The sequence below is a fragment of the Corvus cornix genome, chromosome 1A (genome assembly GCF_000738735.6).
Source record: "Corvus cornix cornix isolate S_Up_H32 chromosome 1A, ASM73873v5, whole genome shotgun sequence".
NCBI classification, from domain to species: Eukaryota; Metazoa; Chordata; class Aves; order Passeriformes; family Corvidae; genus Corvus; species Corvus cornix.
This window is the reverse complement of record NC_047057.1, coordinates 13,817,368-13,838,172: the sequence shown is the minus strand read 5'-3', so window position 1 is coordinate 13,838,172 and position 20,805 is coordinate 13,817,368. Positions and strand designations below refer to the sequence as shown.

Genomic DNA, 20,805 nt, shown 5'->3' with positions numbered 1-20,805 from the left:
CCTCTGCAAGCTGGATGGACGTTGCACAAGAAATCACAGCCTTCAATTGCTCTGTTTTAGGCTGAGAACCAAGTGAACAAGACAAACAATAAACTAAATGACTTGTCAGCCAAACAGACTGAGATGGAAGATGAAAGCACCACATGGCAGGCAAAAACACTGATGAACAAGAATCAAGCTACAAAGGCAAGAGCAGAGGCAGAAGCAGCTCACAAGCGAGCCCAGAATATTGACAATGTAAGCTCTCCTGTCACGTGTTAAGGGAAAAAAAATTCCTCCATATTTAAGAGTATTTTTGCTTCAGAAGCATTGCCCTGCTGTCATCAAAACTGTTAACATTTTCCTTATGCCATGCAGTGTAAAATGCCACACGTTAAGAAGAATTTGTGTTTTATATTAAGGTTTCTGGCATATACTTCTGCTTGCTAGAATGAAAGAAAACATACGCATTTCTCTGGCTACTCCATGACATTTTTTCTTGCACTGTGTATAAGACTTGTAGTCACCATGGGCACCAGTAAACACAACAGAACAAATCACAAAACCAGATATTAAAATACATGAGTGATGGAAGCAGCCTGACCATTCATCCTGTGCTGTTCTCCTTCAGAGAAAATTGCTGTGGGAGTTACTTGGAGTTTTTGATTGGCTTGGTGCTTTCCAGTAGCTCAGTTTTTTGAAAATGCAGGTAGAAATTTGCTAACATTTCGGCAACAACCGAGTAACCACAGCACAAGAGTGGAACATGAGTATACTTCCAAGTTACAAGAACCATAGGCAAAATCTAAACTGCAGCCGCAACAGCAACCTAGATCAGCAGAGGATGGATTAGCCAGTGAATATTAACACAACTGAAAAATGAAAACCCCAAAGTTGCTACAGATAATTCATTAAATTTTAATTAAGCCTTATGGCAAAATGAAATTCACAGGGAAGCCCTATCAACAGAAGTAAAAACAGCATACACTTAAAATATCTTAAGTAATATTTTCTTTATATCCTTTGCCCTTCTCTCTCCTTTAGATTACTCCACTGGCAGTTTGTTTTAATTGATTTCTATCACGTTTTAAAAAGCATTTTTTGATATCTACAAATTAGGGATATATTTTTTAATATTTAGGAGAATGAGAAATCTAAACTTTGGTTCAAAGAGGATGACTAAAAAAAGTATTAAAACCTCCTTCTGTACACCAGATTACTTATGAGATGCTCTTAAACTAAGTAATGGCATTTTGTTACAGGAATTTGCTGACATTAAAAGAAAGTACACCATTCTTCAAGAAAAGCTAAAAACCCAAGGACCTCTAAAAGTAACACTAGAAAAAGTGAAGCAGTTGAAAGAAGAAGCAGAAAAACTGGCTGAAGAGACTGAAAAGAAGATAAAAAGAATAACAGGTGGTGTTCTTACTTCCGCAATGAGTGGTAAACACTGTGATAGTCATGAATTCAAGGCTGAAGCCCTTGCCCACAGACACCAACACACTAGGTTCACTTGAAATTAGGTTTAAAACAATTTACCTGGTGAAAAACCCTGCCTGAAGCTACTCATTTTAAAAGCAGATGAATTGATGTGGCTTAGGTACTTTTTCTGACATAAACAGATTGCTATAAGCAAAGTGTAGGAACTGTCCATACAGGAACTTGCAGTGATTTTCTTCAGTTTAAAAACAGGGCAAGTGCAAAATCTGCATAAAACCCGGCTGCAGATTTAGCTGGAGGCCCTGATTTATGCACTTGCTTTGGGCATTTGGACCTTTGATCCTTCTATGCTCTTTCTCTACATCACCTGAGCGAGGGCTTGTGTGATAGAGCTGTAGGGCAGCTGTTTTCCATACTTGTTCCCCTTCAGACATTATCTCTGAGCAATGGCAAAACAAACCAGGTACAATTACCAGCTTGTGGAGACTGAAGCTGATGTGCCCTGAATCTGTGGGGCCATGACTGTCAGGCAGAGGGGTCATGGGCAGTGGAAACTGTATCTGCTGTGGCCTTACTGGCACCACTGCCCACGCAGGCCCTCATGTAGGCTTAGAGGGTCACCAAAAAGGAAGAGCACATCTCATGTCCCTGCACACAGGGAACTTAATTCTCCTTGTAGTGAAGGTCTGGGCATTCCCACTAGGAATCCTTAGGCCTAGGATCCTGCCAGGTTCAACACTGGAAAATACCATGTAACATCAGCAAAACAGCTGAAACTCTGTCCCAGGAGAAAACTCTTCAGGACAGGATCCAAATAAATATTTTGAGACATATCTCGAGGAAAGGCTTTAAGAGCATGCCAGTCACTCCAAATGCCCAGATGATAAGGGCATTAGAAACAGGCAGTGAATACTGTGGATTTAACTCATTACCAATATGTTTACATTGGTGTAGCTTTATGGGAACCAGCAGAAAACAGTTACACAAGTGAGGAAGACCTAAGCCCGAATTGTCTAGGCTTTACACACATCAGTGCACACACTGTTCCTCTGAGTGTCTGCATTTAAACCAAGTCCTTTAAGAGCTCCATCCTAGCTGATGGACAAAAGCACATGCTGAGAAATTAATTTCTTCAAGGCTGTCATGCTCCTCTTGCTATCCAGAAGCCAGACTTTTCCCTCCAGTTGCATATATAATATTCCCTATTTGAAATGGGAGTACTGCCTCTAAAACTTCTGGGAAAAGAAATGCTGCTAATCCCTGGATTTTACTTACAACAAATGTGAGCATCATTGCATGTCTCTGCTCTTCCAGATCTGGAGAAGAAGCTTCAGGAACTGAATCAAACCAAACAAGATAAGGCAGAGCAACTGAGACAACTAGAGGAACAAGTGATAGCCATTAAAAATGAAATCATGGAGCAGGGAAGCAAGTATGCAACATGCAAGAGTTAGGATCTGAACAGACCATCAGGTAAAATGCAGCTGAAGTCATCATGATTACCACATCCTGAGCATCCTGGCACAGGACGCTGTCCTCTGGAAGTACATCTGAAGTGGCCTACTGAATATTGCAATTTTTTCTTTTTTTTCTCTTTTTCTTCTTTTGTCCAGTTGAGTTTAAATAGAAATAGGAAACACCTTCTAATAAACCATCTGATTTAGTAATCAGGTGTAGTCTTTGAGGAAGCTCTGCAATACACTCCTGTGCACAGTCTAGGGCATCTTGTGGTAGCGGGGTTGGAAATGCAGAAGATTCCTCAGAGAGCTGCTGGTAATGGCCTCAAAGACAGACTCCCAACACCCTGTGTCTTCTGCCAAACCCTAAATAACGTGGTTGTGCTGCGACCCCACACGGGGCTGCCCCGACCCGGATTGGGGTCCTAGAGGGCTCCTAGAGCCAACCCTACTGGCAACCAGCAGCATCCCCAGGCACTGTCACTGCTCCAACCCCATATCTTCACTGAGACGGAGCAGGGGGTGCACCAGGAACCCTGACGATGTGAGGGTTCCGCTGGGTTCACTGAAAATGCGACGGGCAGCACCTCCATGCAGCGCGGGGCCACTGGCGGTGGGCGACAAGGCCGATTCCCCGGTGCCCACTGGATGGCAGTGCTCAGATGCTTAATGCCGAAAGCACCTTAAAAATCTTTTCTCTGGCAATGGCGCTCCTGCGATGCCTGTTTTTCTTATGCTTGTAAGGGGTTTCACACATTTTTCATTAATGCAAACAACAACTGGAGAATAACTCCAGCTCTTAGGTTTAAGCAGTGAGTCTAAGGGCCAGAAATGTTGAAAACCAGTTTCTCCAGCTCTTCTCCCACATGCAGCACTTCACAGAAGTCAGGGTTTACTCAGCAGTTTCTTGTAGCCGCAAAGAATGCATGAATTGACCTAAATTTTATTCTGCAATTCCTTTTTTTAATAAAAATAAAGAAGGAAACTGCAGCTAAGCAAATGTTATAGAAGTGCCAGAGTTTTAAAAAGACTGCAGTGAGCTATGCTTCAGTTTAAAAATCCCGCCCTTGGTATACATACTCCTGCAGGACACAGAGCAGACTAATGATGGGTTTCCCTCAGTTAAAATGAGTCGTGTCATTCCCGGATTGTCTGGACTGTCCCAGCGCGAGGGACTTCATTCAGCACGGCGCTGCTTCAGAGCTCGGATGCAGCCCAGACCACATCTGTAAAAAGAGGAATGCTCTTCGGGAACACAGGGCTCTTAACATTTACCCATGCCAGCAGCACCCGTAAAACAATCCTTATCGATCCAACGGAGATAAACACTGCATAGTTATCACCCTGTGTTTACAAGAGCTAAAGTAGCATTGGTATGCGCTGGGGGCTTGGGTGGGAATTGCTGGCTGAGATTTCAGAGATACTCCTCTAACTCAAACCAGCCGTGCTCCAGGGCAATGTGCAACATACATTGCACCATGACACATTCTATTGCGAAAATAATGGAATCAAATTATAATTTTGATATAATCTAACAAAGCCACCTGAAAGCAGGAATGCACACAATTTGTGGGTCAGCATTTTCTTTACTTTAGCACTTAAAAAAAATAATCTGTGAGGTGTGAGGCTTCGTTCTAAGTTATTAGGCCGTAATCAGGTAATTGTATTTAGACTGACTTTGCCCTAATGAAATCGAGTGTTTCTGTTTTACTCGGAGCACACACCAAGCTGTTCATACACAGGTCTCCAAGTAAGGAAGGATTTTCTGCAGGTTTCAGTGCATCTCTGCTGCACTGCTCCTGGAAGAGGCAAACTGAAGCCCTTAAACAGAAATTCCCAATTGCGTATAAACCAAAATTATTTCATACATGGCTTTAAAAATCTGAATTCACAAGCAAAAAGTTGAAAGAGAACTTCCTCCTAAAATCCACTGTTGACTATGAGAATTGTGGTATGGCTTTCCGTAAGTTGCATGGATGAGAAATCTGTAAACACAAGGCAGTTAAACAGGCCTGGAGGGGAGATTTATCCACCGGGGGAAACAGAAATCGCTGGAAGGAAGAGAGAAGCAGGAAGAAGAAAGTCAGCACAGAGTCTAACCTCCCCTGCCTGCCTCCAAGCATGCTCAGACACACAAAGAAAGCAGATCTGATGGGATCAGCGACTACAGAACTCCAAATCCAGTCTGTGACAGCTTCTGAGGTTTACAGCTGTGCAGCATTTCCTATTGGAAGTGATGCAAAAACTTCCAAAGTGTTTTTCAAAGTCAATTTGTGGGGAAAATGCTGTCTCTAGATAAAAGGTACCTATTTGTAGCTCCCCCTGGACCTCTTCCTTGTGGGGAGAAATGGCTTCAGAAAACTGTTTCTTGAAAAAAACTTGAAATAAGTATCTTGCTGTAGAGCATTTTGACTTCAATGGCATTAATCAAAACGCAAACAACACTTAACCAAACGGACATATAATCAAAGATACATTTAATCAAAATCATATCAGCTCTGTCTACTAGGCATTCAACCACTGCAGTGTTTAAGAAAACGGGTGATCAAGTGGGTCCCACTGGGATCAATTTCTGAAATGTTGTTCTTTGAGAAGACTTCCAACCCTGCACAAACACAGACACTCCAGGGCTGTAAGGGTGGTTCACCAACTGCAAGGATAGAGCAAGACACAAAACTGAATTTTTATCATTTGAAGAATCAAATTAAAATACTCCCACTCACTATTTGTCACAAGCACTGCAGAGAGGGAGGGACACAGGCTTGCTGTTCCTAATCACTCACACACTAAATGTGGTGGTTTCAGTTACCTCTGAAAGAAGACCACAGTTATGGGTGATGGTGGCCACCCTGGTCCGTGGCTGAAGCTCCAGCTCAATCCCTGATGTCGCATGGCAGGGTCACCCCCAGGCTGGAACAAAGCGCGTTTTCATGCTGTCTGTGGCAAGGCACAAAGGAGCCTATAGGGGAGGATAGGACTTCTACAAGGCTATGAAACAGGAAAAAAAAAAAGGAGAAAACTTCAATAAAAGTTGAAAAAATATGGGACAGAAAAAAGTCCAGTGGCAATGAAACAGTCACACATGGGGTAATGCTGCTGCCCATCTGCCATGGATCAGAAATGGTTCTAACAACAGCAAAGCAAAACATTTTCTGTTAGCAGGGGACAAAAATGTTTGTTGTACTGAAGCTTAAAAAATATGACAGTGTTATGAAACGGAATTTGTTTTGTGAATTCAGAAGACCACACTGCAGAAGAAGTTTGGAACATTACAATTCCTGCCCTGACAGTTAAGAATGACTTCATTTCATGGATATCTTTAATGAAACAGCTCCACAAGTTCTTTAATCCGGAGTCTTGGGTTATGTTTCAAACCTGGTGTTTAACCTTTAGGGCAAGTCACTTGGTATCTCTCTGTTTCTGCTTATCCATCTGTAAAATGAGAATGAACATATTTACCTACCTCAGCAGGGTTTGCTGGGCCAGACAGACCATGGTGTGTTTTCGCTCTGGCACTGCAAATAGTGAGGGCAAAGTGTTCTTGAGGGACACTGGTACCTGGTAAAGATTTACACAAGTTCACGTTACACGTGCGCAAGCAAAACCTGGGTATATAAACCCAGGCATTTGTCCCAGCCACATCCATCCTTCATACATGCTCCTTGGTGTTTATTTACCAGTAATCCTTTTCCCTGGCTGCTGAGGGGACTCTGCCACCGGCCAACGAAACCCCCACGTTCTCCAGCAGAGGCCAGGGAACTGATGTGGAAGGCTGGGGTGCAGACGCAGCTCCAGCACAGCCATTCATTCCTTGCAGCTGCCCCAGTGCCCCTGGGAAGGCAACAGCGCCGTGTGCTTCCAGCGACTGCGACACCGCCTGGCAGTGGCTGGTCTGGGCTTGTCGGGCCTCTCTGCCCATGCCAGGGCCAGACCTGGCCATGTATGGCAGCACGGCCACCACCCCCAGGAATGGCACTCCTGAGCCACGTGTGCTGGCACCACAGCACCGGGCAAAGTGGGGCCACTGAGCATCGCATGTGACAGTTGCCAACCCCCTGGTTCTTTGCTGGGTTTTGGGCCTTACTGCTCCATTGTCTGTCCGTCCGTCCGTCCATCCATCCATCCATCCATCCCAATCCATCCCAGGGGCCCGGTTCCATCCACACTACCAGCAGAAGACAGGATTAGGTCAATAACCCCATTCCTTCACTGTTTCTCCACCGACAGGGGCAGGGAGGGGGGCACCCGATTGGTGATTCCTCCCACCTCTCCACCACCCCCTTCCGATTGTCGCATCCTGCCCCGACCCCGCTCCCGACGCTGCAGCGGAACAGCACAATCTGCGGGCCGGGGGTCTGTAGTTCCCCGTCCCCCGCTCCGGGCTCCCCGGCTGCAGAAGGGCCGAAGTTCCCCTCCCCAGCCCGCCTCCCACCCCTACTGACCTGCCCATCCTCGACGGCTGCGCTCCCCGCCCCGCCTGAGGGCCAGGCTGCCCGAGGCGGAGGGCCGTCCGGGAGGGGCTCGGCCCAGCCCCGCGGGTGCGGAGGGGGGAAGGAGAAGGAGGAGGAGGGGGAGGGCCGGGGGGCGCCCGGCGGCGCGGGGCCGCGGTCGGGAGCGGCGGCGCCTGCGTGGAGCAGCCGGAGCAGCGGCTTTCGGTGGCGCGTGGAGGGGCTGCCGCGTCCCGTCCCGTCGCGTCCTGTCCCATCCTGTCCCGATTCGTCCCGCCGCTGCCCGCCATGGGCCGCCTCCCGCTGTACCTCTGCTGCTGCCTCGGTAACTCCCGCTCTGCTCCGGCCGCCGTCGGGGCACGGCGGGCTGGGCGCGCCTCTGCAGCGCCCGCCGGGGAGGCTCGGGGCGCGCAGTCTGGCCGCGCTCCCGCTCCCCTCTCTCACCTTCTGTTCCCCTCTCTCCCTCCGCGGCCGCGCAGCGCTGTGGCCCGCGGCGGCACAGGAACCCGAGTACAGCTACGGCTGCGCCGAGGGCAGCTGCTACCCCGCCACCGGCGACCTGCTCATCGGCCGCGCTGCCCGCCTCTCCGCCTCCTCCACCTGCGGCCTCAGCCAGCCCGAGCCCTACTGCATCGTCAGCCACCTCCAGGTGAGCGCCGGGCGCGGGCGGGCAGCGCTCCCGGGCACCGCGCCGGCTGCCGCGCTCGGTGCCGGCGGTGGGGCGGGCATCGCCTCCTGCGCGGGGCGCGGGGACTGCGCGGGGCGCACGCCCGCAGGCAGCGCCCGGGCCGGGGCGGCGGGACAAGCCGCCGCCTGCGGGAGGGAGGCGCGGGCAGCGGTCTCCGGTGGGGCAGCATCGGGACCCCACAACCTGATGCGGTACCCCAAGCCCCGAGTCCAGGGAATCCCTCGCGGCTTTTGGCTCCCGATCCCCCTTTCCTGATCGAGGTCAATAAGGAAGAATGTGCCGCAGTAAATTCAATTAATCCTTTATTTCCAGGCTCGCTCGGAGCCGTCTAGACAGCTTCCTGATGGAGAGTGGGCTGTAGGGCCCGGCAATGTTTTGTCCAAAGTCCCCGTAATGTAATTACATGTGTATAGTCTCGGAGTGAAAGGGTGCAAATAAAGTTGTCTCAGCACATCTGGTGAGCTGTTGCTTTTTAAAGCCAGAAGCAGCTCATCAAACTTAAAATCTCTGAGACAGAAAGGATGGAGAAGAATAAACTATCAGTTATACGTGGAACTCGGTTGAACTGAAAGTAAAGGGATAATCTCCGGACGAATTACTGTGGAGACAATAGGGCCGGATTCTGGCACTTGGAAGGAAAACCATGGGAAGCAGAAGGGGCTGTAGCACTTGACTCATTTGTGCCCTGAAGTTACCAAAGCTCCCCCCCATCCCTTCCGCACATTTAGTTTTACCATATAAGCTCTGTTTATTAGAGTTAATACTTTATTTGACGTGGGATTTCAGAGTATGTTGCGATTGACTTTAACAATATAAGCATCTCTGGTAGAACAAAGTAACCAAGGTGCTTTGTTATGTTTTCTTGTCTCAAAAAATGTTGAAGTGCCGTTGTAAAAAACATCACTTCAGAAGTTCTCACGTGCCCGTATTCCTGATCTCCCAGCCCCGGTTCAGCATTTGGGATGTTCCTGGTTAGTTCTGAACCATAATGTGTGGTATTGAACAACTCGTGGGAAAGTGCCAGTATCCTCTTAGTAACATGGGGCTTGGCCGCGCTGAGTGCTTTGCAGAGTTAGGTCTTCTAGGATTCAGTTTTGGTCAGAGAAGGAGCAAGTTGTGGCATGAGGTGCAGGGGGAGAGAAACCTGGAGCAGACAGGTCGTCTTCCCTGGGACCTCTGCTCTTGCCATTCTTTGTGCTGGAGGAGTGTTTGAGGGCTCGTGGGAGGTGAATCCCTGAGCTTGGGAGGAGCCACTGAAGCCAGAACTGGTGAAATGGAAAGCCTGTGTGGCGCAGACCTGCCAGTTCTCACATTCTTGGCTGATAAAGAATTGTGCTTGTCTCCATGAACGTGCTGGAGGAACGATGCCTGTGTAGCTTTTGACAAGGATGAGTTGCTGGTGTATTGGGGCTCCCTCACTGCCATCCTATTATCTCCTCTCCCTCATCTGCCTTGTCCCGCTGATCTGGGCAGGAACCCTCCCTTTTGGTTTGGTTTGCACCCTACCTTGCAATCACAAAGTGGTGGTTTTAGGCACTAGGACAATGCAAAAATAGCACTGGTTGTAGTAATAGCCATGATGGGGTTTTGTCCCCCTGGTGAAGAAGCTTCCAGTTTTCCCAAACAGCACATGCCAAACTTGCTCTGAGCTGGTTTTGCTTGGGCACACCTTGTAATGTGTGCAAATGGACTTTATGTGCACAGTTCGGTGTTGCAATGGCAGGTGAAGAGACAAGGTTTGGGTAGGAGTTTGACAAGCTGAATTCAGAGAAAAAGGGCTAAATCACTGAGGGCCCCTTGATGTGCACTGAGCCTCACGGGAGGTATCCCTAATGCAGGCAACTTGCATCTCCAAAAGCCAGAGTTATTTCACACAAGTTGTTATGATGCAGTTTTGCACGTGTGCATTTTTACAGTAGCAATTCAGCAATTTTCTGTATATGCTGCCATTGGTTTTGAATTCCACTTCCATACATGCAGTGGAAGAGATTTCCTGAAACTGCAATTTTGATTGAAAACATGCTTCCCCTAAAAATGAAGTTTATGGAATTCCTGGCATATTTTCCATTTGGCAATTTGCATTAATTCGTAAAGGTAAATACACTTAGCATTTCAGTGAAAAAATATCTTTGATGACTCCTGCAGGCAAAATGAGTGGAATGTGATATGGATGGAAAATACTCTTATCTGCAGGAAGCAACTATTGCCCCATGGATAAAATCAGTAACGCTGATTATCGTGTTGTTTCAGGAGGACAAAAAATGTTTCATATGTGACTCGAAGGATCCCTTCCACGATACTCTCAATCCCGACAGTCACCTCATTGAAAATGTCGTCACCACGTTCGCTCCAAATCGCCTGAAGCTCTGGTGGCAGTCGGAAAATGGTATGCGGCTTGTCCAGAGCAATTTCCGGGGCTGGGAGCTGTTTTCCCTCCTTTTGTTTAAGGGTACCTGTGGGTTTGCTGTTATCGCTGGCCCGCTCATTACTGCCCTGTGAAGGATCATGCTGCGTGAGGAGATGAGTAAAACTGGCTGCTTTTGTGTGCCCTGGAGCGGTCCTTAATCTGTAACAAAACCCCCCGAGTCCTCCAGAAGTGTTGGAAACAGCCGTCCAAGCACTCTGCAAGAATCCTTTCCTAAAGAGAAGAGTTTTCCACACTGGCCTCAGATCTCCCTCATATTTGGGCAGCAGGAGCGGAGCAGCCTTCCAGGAGTAAATATCCCAGGGCTGTGCTGCCAAGGCAGCACAACAGGGCTTCCCCGCGCCACTGGGCTGGAGGCTGTAGAAGGAGGAGGTTTGGGCACAGAGCTGGGGGCTGCTGCCGTGCCTGCAGACCTCCCATTTCCTTTTCCTACCCCAGGAGAGTAAAGCCAGGGATATTTCTTACCGTACAAGCTGTCTTCTCCCTCCTGAGCTCCCTGAATTTCTGTACTATATGCCAAACAATAAAGTGAACTGCAGAAACAAGCCAGCTAGTTAAAAATTGCATATTAGTTTGGTGGGGTTTTTGTTTTTTGTTTTAATCCTTCCTCTGCCTGTTTTACTTTTCTGGTTATGCTTTTGGCATGCCTTCATACATAAAACAAGGCAGCAAGGGTTTTTCAAACAGCAGTCCTACCCTGAAGCCTTAGAGCCAGCTGGACAGGATGGGATTTTTGCAAATGCATTGGCAGTAACAGCCTTACTGTATATGAAAAAAAAAAAAAGGTAATATTTTTAACAGTTTTGCTGCCTCTTAAAGAAAGGTTTTCACTAAATCCTTTTTAACCATTTAGATCAGCCTAGCAAGCTGCTTGCCTCCAGCAGCTTTCTTCCAGCATTCCAGATAATTCATGTTTTTTGCAACAGGCTTGGCAGCATTCACACAGAAAAGTTCTTAGCTCATAAGGTCATGAAAATGTCCTTCAACAATAAAAAACAAATGATTCTTTCTGTGCAATTAATGTTTTCATCTATTCAGGCATACAGTGTAAGGGACCATTGCTGCATGCTTCACAGAAGGTTACAGCTGGTCAAAAATTTAAGTGCCTTTTTGTTTTATTATTTTCATTTCTTACCCTTTCTCCTCTCTGTAAATCTTGATTTTATTTTTTTTTTCTAACTACAGTATAATTAGTATCCAGGTGTTTCGAGAGCTCTTTTCACAAGGCAAAATAATATTGGTAGCTGTTTTTCTTCCTTTCTGTGTAGAGTCCTTGACCGCAGGTAGATGTACAGCAGAGTTTGGAAAACCTTTTGCCTCTCACCATTTTCTTAACCCTCAGGATCACAAAGCAGGGTTGTGATAGTTGCTTTAGGAGTGTCTCAAAACTAGGTTGTAAAGGAGCTGTTCTTGTGGCCAGGAGAGTCCAGAGTGAGAGAAAAATGGTAGGAAATGGCCCCCAGCAGACATCAGTGAGACTGGGAGGGCTGCAGAAGCTGCTGGTGCTGCCAGAGAGGCTGTGGTGTGGGAGGACAGCCTGGGGCCACCACACAGGTCTGGGCACAGCATCCCTAGCTGTACTGGGGGCTTTGGTGCCAGGACTCAGCCCATGGTGGTTCTGTCCTTGCCCAAAATCCAGTGATGCCAGCCACGGTTCTCAGTCTGAAATCACCGCACTGCAGGCTCATGCTCTGGGTGCGGTGTGTTTGGTGCTGATCATGCACAGGAATTCCATGTGTGATACTCTTCAGCAGGTCCTTGGTGTTTCCCCCTGTACCCCAGGAATGCACTAAGCCATCATATTCCTTTTTCACAACAGAGCCAAGTGGTAAAGAAAATAGTCTGTGAGCCAGCAGAGTGAAGAGCTTTGGCAGAATTTAGATGCAGAGACTGGCAGGTGTCCTTGCTTGCTGAACACCTTTTCTCTGCCCCTGCAGGTTTGGAAAACGTGACTATCCAGCTGAACCTGGAGGCTGAGTTTCATTTCACTCATCTCATTATGACCTTCAAGGTAAGGAAGCCACAGCCTTACCCCAAACCCTAAAACATGAGGAAACGAGAGGTCTCGTAGTCCTTCAGGTCTGTCTGAAATTTGGGATTTGGGCTTTGTCTGAGCTGTTTGGCCTGAATTTTTTGGAGCTGCCAACCATTAACCAGTGCTGAAGTCATGCAGAAAGGCTGAGTTGTGACGTGTGTTTGAACTCCAGTGAGGCTGAAGAAGGAGTCATACTGAAGCTGGGTTTTGTGTTGGTGTGTCTCTCTGGTGGTTGTGTTCTAGAAGATTGTTAGCTAAATCGTATAGTAGCAAGGGTTTTTTTCCTGAAAAAAGTTGGCCATGGTATCAGTTTTCATTTGGCAAATGGAAAGGTCTTCAGGAAGAAGGAACATCTGTACACAAAGTGTCTTTGTTTTTTTACAAACAGATGTCTTGGAATGGTAGGTTATGTCCTGTACATCCTAAATGCTCTTCCCATGTGGACAAATTAATCTCTTCGTTTTTACGCATCAGCTTTCTAGGACAGCTGGTTCCTCTTCCTGTGGTGTTGACTAGGGTTTCTCCCCCTGCCTTAAGGTGGTGGCTGAGGTGGAAGCTGGTCCTTTCTGCTGGAGTCAGCAGTGAGGGACCCCCAAAAGACCCCTGACCTGATGTGGGTGCTGCAGCCATTGTACCGCGGTGCTGCAGCTTGGTCTGCTGTCAGGAGGAAGACTGCAGGGGAAAGACAGTTTTAATGATACTTTGTGGACTTTGTGTGGTAGACACTTGAGCTGCCTTACTTCTGGGTTGCTAAATATTTTTGTTGGGTGAGGTACTGGTTTCTAAGTTGGGTGATATTTTCAGCCAGGAAGCAGAGAGAAAATTTCTTTCCAGCTGTGACTGAAATGTTTTTGTGCTTGGCTCTGGGACGTCCTCCTCTGAATACATAAAACTAAGGAAGAGACTGTGGGCATTTCTTGGTAGGTACAAGCCAGAGTTAAATTAATATCTGAATATTTGGAAGGCAGCACATAAATTAAAACATGATACTTTTTAGGTCAGAGGGATAAAAATATTTTCAAAATCTCATTAGTTAGTTGTTCTAGAGTTGAATACATGTAGGTAAGAAGGACACTGGTTTGTGTGAAGCAAATGCAGCCTGACAGAGTGTGGGCAAGGCCAGCTGGAGGAGGGTCACTGGGGACTGGGGGAGTCAAGTGCAGCATGAGTGGATGAAGCTGAACCTCTCAATCTCCTTAAAGAAGGTTTTATTAAGGCAGCACAGAGGACAGCTGGCACTGAGTGTCAGAGATGCTGCAGAAGGTCATGTGATCAGACAAAGAGGTAGGAGATGCTGGGGCTTCTCTGAGCATCAGAGGTACCTGCTCAGCAGTTAACTTCTGGGCATCAGAGCTGGGTGGGAAGCACTGACAGTGGCCTCCTGGTCCCTACAGCAGGAGAGGAGGCCCATTAGGTCCTTTGTAAAAGACCAGGTGAAGAGATACAGCAAGGAAGGTGGTGCTGCTTTCCACAAGCAGTGAGAAAAAATCCTTCTGTCTCTGTAAAGCCCTGCTTTAACCTCCACTTTTCAGAAAGGGTTTGGAATCCAAAAAACTTACAAGTTTTCTTACTTACTGTAAGTGTGTTTAGGCACTTGGCCAATGAGTGCCATCTTTTGGAGACAGGTAGTCTATGGTTTGATGTGTGTTACTTCATGTATCTGCCTCTGAGAAGAAAGCTGAATATCATCAGAAAAATATTTCCGATATTTCCACATATTGGAAATAGTCGGTGCGGGGAGAGAGATTATTATCCAGATAAGTGGACTGCTTACACTAACAAGGCTCAATGTAAATGCAAGTAATAATTAACCAAATAAAATCTCTTGTTTTTCTGTTAGACATTCCGTCCTGCTGCAATGTTGATTGAAAGATCGTCTGACTTTGGACAGACTTGGCAAGTTTACAGGTATTTTGCCTATGACTGTGAGAGCTCATTTCCTGGGATTTCAACTGGACCCATGAAGAAAGTGGATGATATAATTTGTGATTCCCGATACTCTGACATTGAACCTTCAACAGAGGGAGAGGTCAGAGGCATTTTCTTCCAGTATGTTTATTGTGTAGACTTTTTGCTTACAAATTCAGATTGAAGTTGAATCTTTTCATTGTTTGATTTTTACCCCAGGTAATATATCGTGTTCTAGATCCTGCTTTTCGAATTGAAGATCCATACAGTCCAAGGATTCAGAGTATGTATGCAGTTCCTTTCAGGCTGATTTGAAAGCATTTCAGTACTTACTTGCTTACAAAAACTGGTAAGCAACAAACAAAGTCATGCATTAGCCCCAATACCAGTTTTGAAGTCATATGAATACCTTTGTGCATGGCTCCTTTTCCTGGCTCAGACAGTGATGTGCTGGGCAGTAAGAATCAGTGTTGTGAACTCAAGGGATTGCTCTTCCCTGCTTCATTGGAGTTGGTCCTTTTCTTAACTGATCAGGAATTTATTTTCATTGAAGAACCCCTCTCCCCAAAATACATGCAGTTGCCAAGAGAAACCTTGGAATGTGATCCTGTGACTGTAAGTATTCAGAAAGCAAATAAACAGCGCTACAAAGGTACTTACTTCATTGTGTGTTTCTAGCTAAAATCAATGGGGTCGTGGTTTGTTTTTCAGAGCGAAGTCGTGGCTTTGGAACAGTTGGCCATGGTAGCACTGCATGGCTGGGCCACACAGATGTGGTTATAAACCACAGCTTGCTGTAATGTTCCTGTATGGTCATGGCAATCCGTGAATGCAGAGGTGGAGAGATCTGTTGCTCAGTGTGGCTTAAAGAGAAACCTTGTGGGGCATTTGGCCTGAGGGAACTGCAGTGCTTGGCCTTAAGCTGACCTCTGGTTTAATATGCATTCTCAGGTTTGGTTCATGGCCCTCAGTGTAAAGCTACCTGGAGCAAAAGGAAATATGTGAAGTAGAGGAGTGTCTGCTGGTTGCTATGAGTTTAATGTTGGTTTTTTTACTCAACATTTTAAAGGAGAAACTGCTTTCATGAGCTTGAAGTGCTTTTTCAAGCCTAGTTCAAGGCTATAAGAAATTACACAGGATTCAAAGTAAACATGTAGATGGTATTAATTACTGCAATATTGTATTCCCAGGGGTTATCCTTCAAGAACTTCTTTGTATTTGGTCCGTGATGGGGTGTTGCTTCTTTCCACAAAATGTAACTAATTATATTTGCTAGGAAAGTTGGGCGTATACAAAAGAAGAATTATTTGTCTTTGTTTCCAACTAAGACTTTTTCCAAAAGTCTCGTAACTCTTAAAGCTCATGGTCCACTTGGCAGCAGTTTCTTAATGTCAAGTCCTTGCCCATCTCATATTTTAAAACCCCAAAGAACCAGTGTCTTTTAGGTGGTGCTTTATGCTTGCCTTTAACATTTGTGTGTGTGCCTGTGCATGTCTCTAATAAAATAGACCAGTATTTTTAATTATGCTTAAACTTACTTACACAGTTATCAACCTGTAGTAAAATAATGTAGTTTCTTTTTTTTTTAATTTGGGGAGTATGAAGTGATATGTAGGTGCTGAAATTAAATCTGATCTAATTTGCCCATAGGAAGCATGCTTAGGAAGTCACTCCTGGCTTTCTCCCATTCAGTATAGTATCTGGTAAATGATTCCAAAATGGGCTCGCTGGTTAGGGTTTTTTTGTGCATGTCCCCTGCAGACCTGTTAAAGATCACAAATCTGAGAGTGAAATTCGTCAAGCTGCACACGCTGGGAGATAACCTCTTGGACTCCAGGATGGAGATCCGAGAGAAGTACTACTATGCCATCTATGACATGGTGGTTCGCGGGAACTGTTTCTGCTACGGACACGCCAGTGAGTGTGCGCCAGTGGAGGGCTTCGATGAGGAAGTGGAAGGAATGGTAAATAGTCACACTTCTCTGCATAAAACTCTTCTTGTCTGTGCCTCTTTTAAGTGATTTGTACACAAATGTAAATATGACACTCTGTCCCTCACCTCTGCATGCTTGATTTTCAGACAACAAAACTGTTTCAATTATTACTCCTCAGCCAACACATCTGTCATTGTTGGTGTTAATCAAACACAGATCTCAGATTAGGTGATAATTGTTTTAACATTCCTTTTCTAATTATGTTAAAGAGCTGATGAAATGAAAAGGTAGGAATGAAGAAAGGGAGTGTAACCTTATTAGGTCAGAGATCAGTGTATGCATTGACTTGGTTACCTTAAAGCTGAAGTGAATAGAGGCATCAAAGGCTGAAACACCTATGAATCAAACGTAATCTATGTTTGTATCGGTTGTTACCAGCTGAGAAGTGGAGGTTGTAGCCCTAATAAGCACAGGCCTTGAAGGAAAACCCTGATTGCCTCGATGGGGTGCTGCTGCACAAGTGCCACATCCCTTCTGGGGTCTGCTTTTCTCCATGATTTTTGCCTGACAAGCAGTAATAGTACCCTGTTAATGGGTGAGTTATTAACTAGTTGGAGATGTGGAAGCATGTGGGAAGGTTGTGTGGGTTGTCCAGGGCTGCTCCACTGCTCTGTGTTTGGATCAGCGTCTCCACCCAAGCTTTGCCTTTAACATCATGGCTGCAGTGCTGGTAGTGCCAGTCTGTTGCAGCAGCTGTCACACAACCACTGTTGGTCGTCTTCGTGCTTTGTTCTGTACACACTGAAGGCAAAGCCTGGGCTGATGTTGATAAACCCCATCTTTGCTTTGAGAACCAAGGCAGGGCTGGAAAGAGGGCACTGGGCTAGTGACCTATAAATAGATGCATGTTAATAGCTAATTAACAGCTAGTAAACAGCTAACTTTTAGTTCCAGTAGGCTTTTGTGATTATTGAGGTGTTTATTTCTGAAAGCATTTATTCAGGCACTAGTTTCAGTAAGGAAAGAAGGACAAATCTGTATGAGGACACCTGGGCAGGTGATGAACATTCCTATGGCCCTTTATGCCTTTCTAAATGCAGTTACATGGATTAAAGTCTCCAAAAGTATATGTCCATTATGTGCTCGCTTTATTTTGCATTAACTGTAGAATGGTTTGGGATTTTTCTTTTTCTTTTATAACAAACTCTTTATTCTTTCTTTTTTTCCTTTTTTTTTTTTCGATTACAGGTTCATGGTCACTGCATGTGCAGACATAATACCAAAGGATTGAATTGTGAGCAGTGTTTGGATTTCTACCATGACTTACCCTGGCGTCCTGCTGAAGGCCGCAACAGTAACGCATGCAAAAGTGAGTTGGAGTAAAATGCAGAACTGGGTGCCATGAGCATTATGTTCTGTTACTTGGAAACTTGTGACCATGTGTAAAATCCTTCATGTTCTTTGGTTGACACTGGTCTGTCTTTTCTGCAGAGTTGCACTTCCCCCAGGACTCTTACTTTGCTTTGTCTTTGTCACAGAGTGCAACTGCAATGGCCACTCCAGCCAGTGCCACTTCGACATGGCTGTGTACATGACAACGGGGAACACCAGCGGGGGCGTGTGTGACGACTGCCAGCACAACACCATGGGACGCAACTGTGAGCAGTGCAAGCCCTTCTACTTCCAGCACCCAGAGAGAGATCTGCGGGACCCTGACGTCTGTGAGCGTAAGTGCAACCCCATCCACAGTGTGGGAATGGCCTTGGGATCCTTGGGGACAGGGGATTGTCTTGGAGGTCTTGAGTGAGCCTGGCTGGGTTTTGTTTTTTCTTTGAGAATCTGGAAATTTACCTGGTCCTTGCATGTCCAACCCATGTCATGCCTAATACTTGCAGGAGTGACAGTCTTTCTACACAGCAGCTGAGTTTCAATAATTCAGTGTGAGACTTGGCCTTTAATTTTGCAGCAGTTAATAAAACATGTGCAATGCTTCCTTCCTAGCTTGCAACTGTGACCCAGCTGGCTCCCAGAATGGTGGGATCTGCGATCGCTACACTGATTTCTCCACTGGCCTCATTGCCGGACAGTGCCGTTGTAAATTATTTGTCGAGGGGGAGCGTTGTGACCTCTGCAAAGAAGGTTTCTATGGCCTGAGTGCTGATGACCCAGCGGGTTGTCAGTGTGAGTAAAACCATATGTTCCTTTATGTGTGATCAAAAACTCTTTGAGGTGCTGTTTGTGTGGGAGAAGATGGTTTGTGGGATGGATTTTTTAAAAATTTTTTTCACGTTTTTGCTAAAGGGAGAACATTGCTCTAGATTTGCTGTAGCTTGGAGTCCACTAGCCCTTAAAACATAGTTTGCCAGCTGATCCTTCTAGTGTATTCAGTGGAAATAGCGTAATCCTCCTTATTTCTTTTCAATTACAAGTCTCTAAGCCAGGGAGGTTTTACTGGAATGGGTGGTGGGGAAAGAGTGAAATTAATTTCTGTCCTGGGGAATTCAGGGGAAACTTTAAGGTATATATTTAAGTTGAACACTGTCTAAAATATAACTCCAATCCTGCTTTTGACCTGCCTCTTTGTATTTCCCAATCTAGCTTGTGCGTGTAATCCTCTGGGTACCCACCCTGGGGGGAATCCTTGTGATTCGGAGACAGGAAACTGCTATTGTAAGCGTCTGGTGACAGGAAAGCAGTGCAATCAATGTCTGGCAAGTAGTTCACCGTCAAATAAATTAGGAGACACTGGTGTGGGGGAGGCTGGAGTGTGGGAAGCGTGGAGCAAGGTGCTGGCCACTGTCGCTGACTGCCTACTAGCCCGTGCCTGGCATTAGGCTGGGGAGGACACCTCGGGATGTCAGGAGCCATGAAGTGTGCTGTGTTTTGGGGAGCTGGGATGCATGTCAAGGCAGACAGGAGCATCCAGTTTAATTCCTGGGACCATAAGGAATGAGACATTAGGAGACCTGTGGTTGCTCTGTGATAATGAAGGATCTGGGGCAATTCTGGTGAAGTCCTTGCTGGGGTGAAAGACAAAGTGGTGAGGGAAACAGTGTTACCAAAAAAATTGCTTTCTAAACAGGCCATTATTTTAGGCAGGGATTATTTAATACACCTACATTTCCATGTAGCGTTTATGCGTGCTGGACTGTTATAGAAACACACTGTCAGATAACTGGATGTGTTTGTACAAACACTGAGAAATTCTTACCTAGCAGTGAATTGCATGGAAAAACCAAACAAACAAGTCTGTCTGTCTGTCTATCCAGCAAGCAAGTTGCAGAGTAGCAGCCCTGCAAGGGCAGTGTCCCACACAAATAGCCACCACCCCACATGTGGCTCTCTTGCCCTTGAAATCTTCAACAGAGTGGGAGGAGAGCAGGTGGGGAAGTGGTGTTGGTGCTTGTGGGGGTAGACCCACAACCAGGGGAGCAGGATTCATGGGTTGTGGGGCAGTCTGGGATAGTTTATGCTAAGTTTTTAAAAATACGCCTTTGTGTTAGATGGAACTAAGTCTGCACCAGGTTACAGTGCTGGTGATGTTTTGTTCTGCAGCCTGAGCACTGGGGCCTGAGCAATGACATGGACGGATGTCGGCCGTGCGACTGCGACCAGGGTGGAGCGCTGAACAACAAGTGAGTCCCAGCCCGGTGATTCTCCTGTCATCGTTCTCCCAGTTTCACCTTGTTGCACCCACAACATCCAGGGCTCAATGTGCTCTGGGGGAGGATGCTTGATACCCATCTTTCTGCTTCAGAAAGTGCCAGGTCTTGATTGCAGCAAGGGTGACAGGAGTACCCATGTCTTTTCTGTGCTGAGCAACCTCTGTTTGTGCCACTGATGCAAGTGACCATGTAAAACTGTTTTTAGTGTAGCGCTGCCTTTGTCAGCCAGGGTAGGAACCAGACATGGATTAAGCTCTGCCTTGGCTGTAACCTGGGGTATGGTCCATGTCAAAGCTTTGCTCTTACACGATGAAAGCAGGAATCAGGCAGTGACATGGACAGGCTGGTTCTTGCTGTGCTCCCAAATCTCCCTTTGGCCAGTCTGTCTGCCCACTGGTGCTGGGGGAAGCACGCTAGCTGCACCGTACTGCTCTGTTGCTGCAGTGGTGCTGCATGGTATTGGATGTGGACCTGCAAGTGCCCACTGGGGAGATGGATGCTTTTTAGAGAAAACTGTAGGTTTTCAATATGCATCCATCAGTATCAGCATGGAAAGCTTCTGGTTTAGATGCCCTGTCAGTGGGGTGCTGGGTAGCCAGATTGCTCCTCTGACCAGAGCAGTTCTCTACATGCTAGGTGTGTGTCCAACCCCTGGCTCATCAACAGCAGCATGTTCTTTTGCTTTTATTTTTCCCATCTCCCCTTCATTCCACAAACCCTTTGAAATGTCATGCTTTTGTCTAAAGCCACAGAAGTTTCCCAGTGGGGTCAATGAACTGTTTCCCACTGGAGCCCATGGGGCCACACTGGGGGAGTGTGGGACTGC

The 20,805-nt window shown here is 46.4% G+C and overlaps 3 protein-coding genes across 12 annotated transcripts in view; 2 read left to right on the top strand and 1 right to left on the bottom strand.

Moving 5' to 3' along the window:
* LAMB4 (laminin subunit beta 4) overlaps nt 1–3,027 on the top strand; it is a 41,877-nt gene extending 38,850 nt beyond the window's left edge. The window contains exons 34-36 of the mRNA XM_010395615.3: nt 61–237; nt 1,242–1,395; nt 2,734–3,027. Of these exons, the coding sequence (XP_010393917.1) occupies nt 61–237; nt 1,242–1,395; nt 2,734–2,873 (471 nt within the window). The 3' untranslated portion in view covers nt 2,874–3,027. The remainder of the gene's footprint in view (nt 1–60; nt 238–1,241; nt 1,396–2,733) is intronic.
* The window catches only part of LOC109144126, a 36,455-nt gene extending 29,044 nt beyond the window's left edge, over nt 1–7,411 (bottom strand). For 3 of the 10 annotated variants that reach the window (XR_002044663.2, XR_002044662.2, XR_002044664.2), the window contains exons 1-3: nt 6,554–7,305; nt 6,340–6,434; nt 5,686–5,864 (exon numbers count right to left, since the gene is read on the bottom strand). Coding sequence is in view for 2 of the 10 variants with exons in the window: in XM_019283667.2 (XP_019139212.2) it covers nt 5,750–5,864; nt 6,340–6,434; nt 6,554–7,036 (693 nt within the window). In the remaining 8 variants the exon portion in view is untranslated. The other 7 variants (XR_005604390.1, XR_002044665.2, XM_019283667.2 and 4 more) reach the window with 7 other exon arrangements.
* Nucleotides 7,412–7,508: 97 nt separating this feature from the next.
* LAMB1 (laminin subunit beta 1) overlaps nt 7,509–20,805 on the top strand; it is a 42,153-nt gene continuing 28,856 nt past the window's right edge. Inside the window, exons 1-12 of the mRNA XM_039570162.1 lie at nt 7,509–7,649; nt 7,804–7,973; nt 10,263–10,398; nt 12,375–12,448; nt 14,313–14,501; nt 14,600–14,663; nt 16,142–16,344; nt 17,563–17,683; nt 17,853–18,041; nt 18,316–18,495; nt 18,913–19,025; nt 19,870–19,949. Coding sequence (XP_039426096.1) covers nt 7,613–7,649; nt 7,804–7,973; nt 10,263–10,398; nt 12,375–12,448; nt 14,313–14,501; nt 14,600–14,663; nt 16,142–16,344; nt 17,563–17,683; nt 17,853–18,041; nt 18,316–18,495; nt 18,913–19,025; nt 19,870–19,949 — 1,556 coding nt within the window. The 5' untranslated portion in view covers nt 7,509–7,612. The remainder of the gene's footprint in view (nt 7,650–7,803; nt 7,974–10,262; nt 10,399–12,374; nt 12,449–14,312; nt 14,502–14,599; nt 14,664–16,141; nt 16,345–17,562; nt 17,684–17,852; nt 18,042–18,315; nt 18,496–18,912; nt 19,026–19,869; nt 19,950–20,805) is intronic.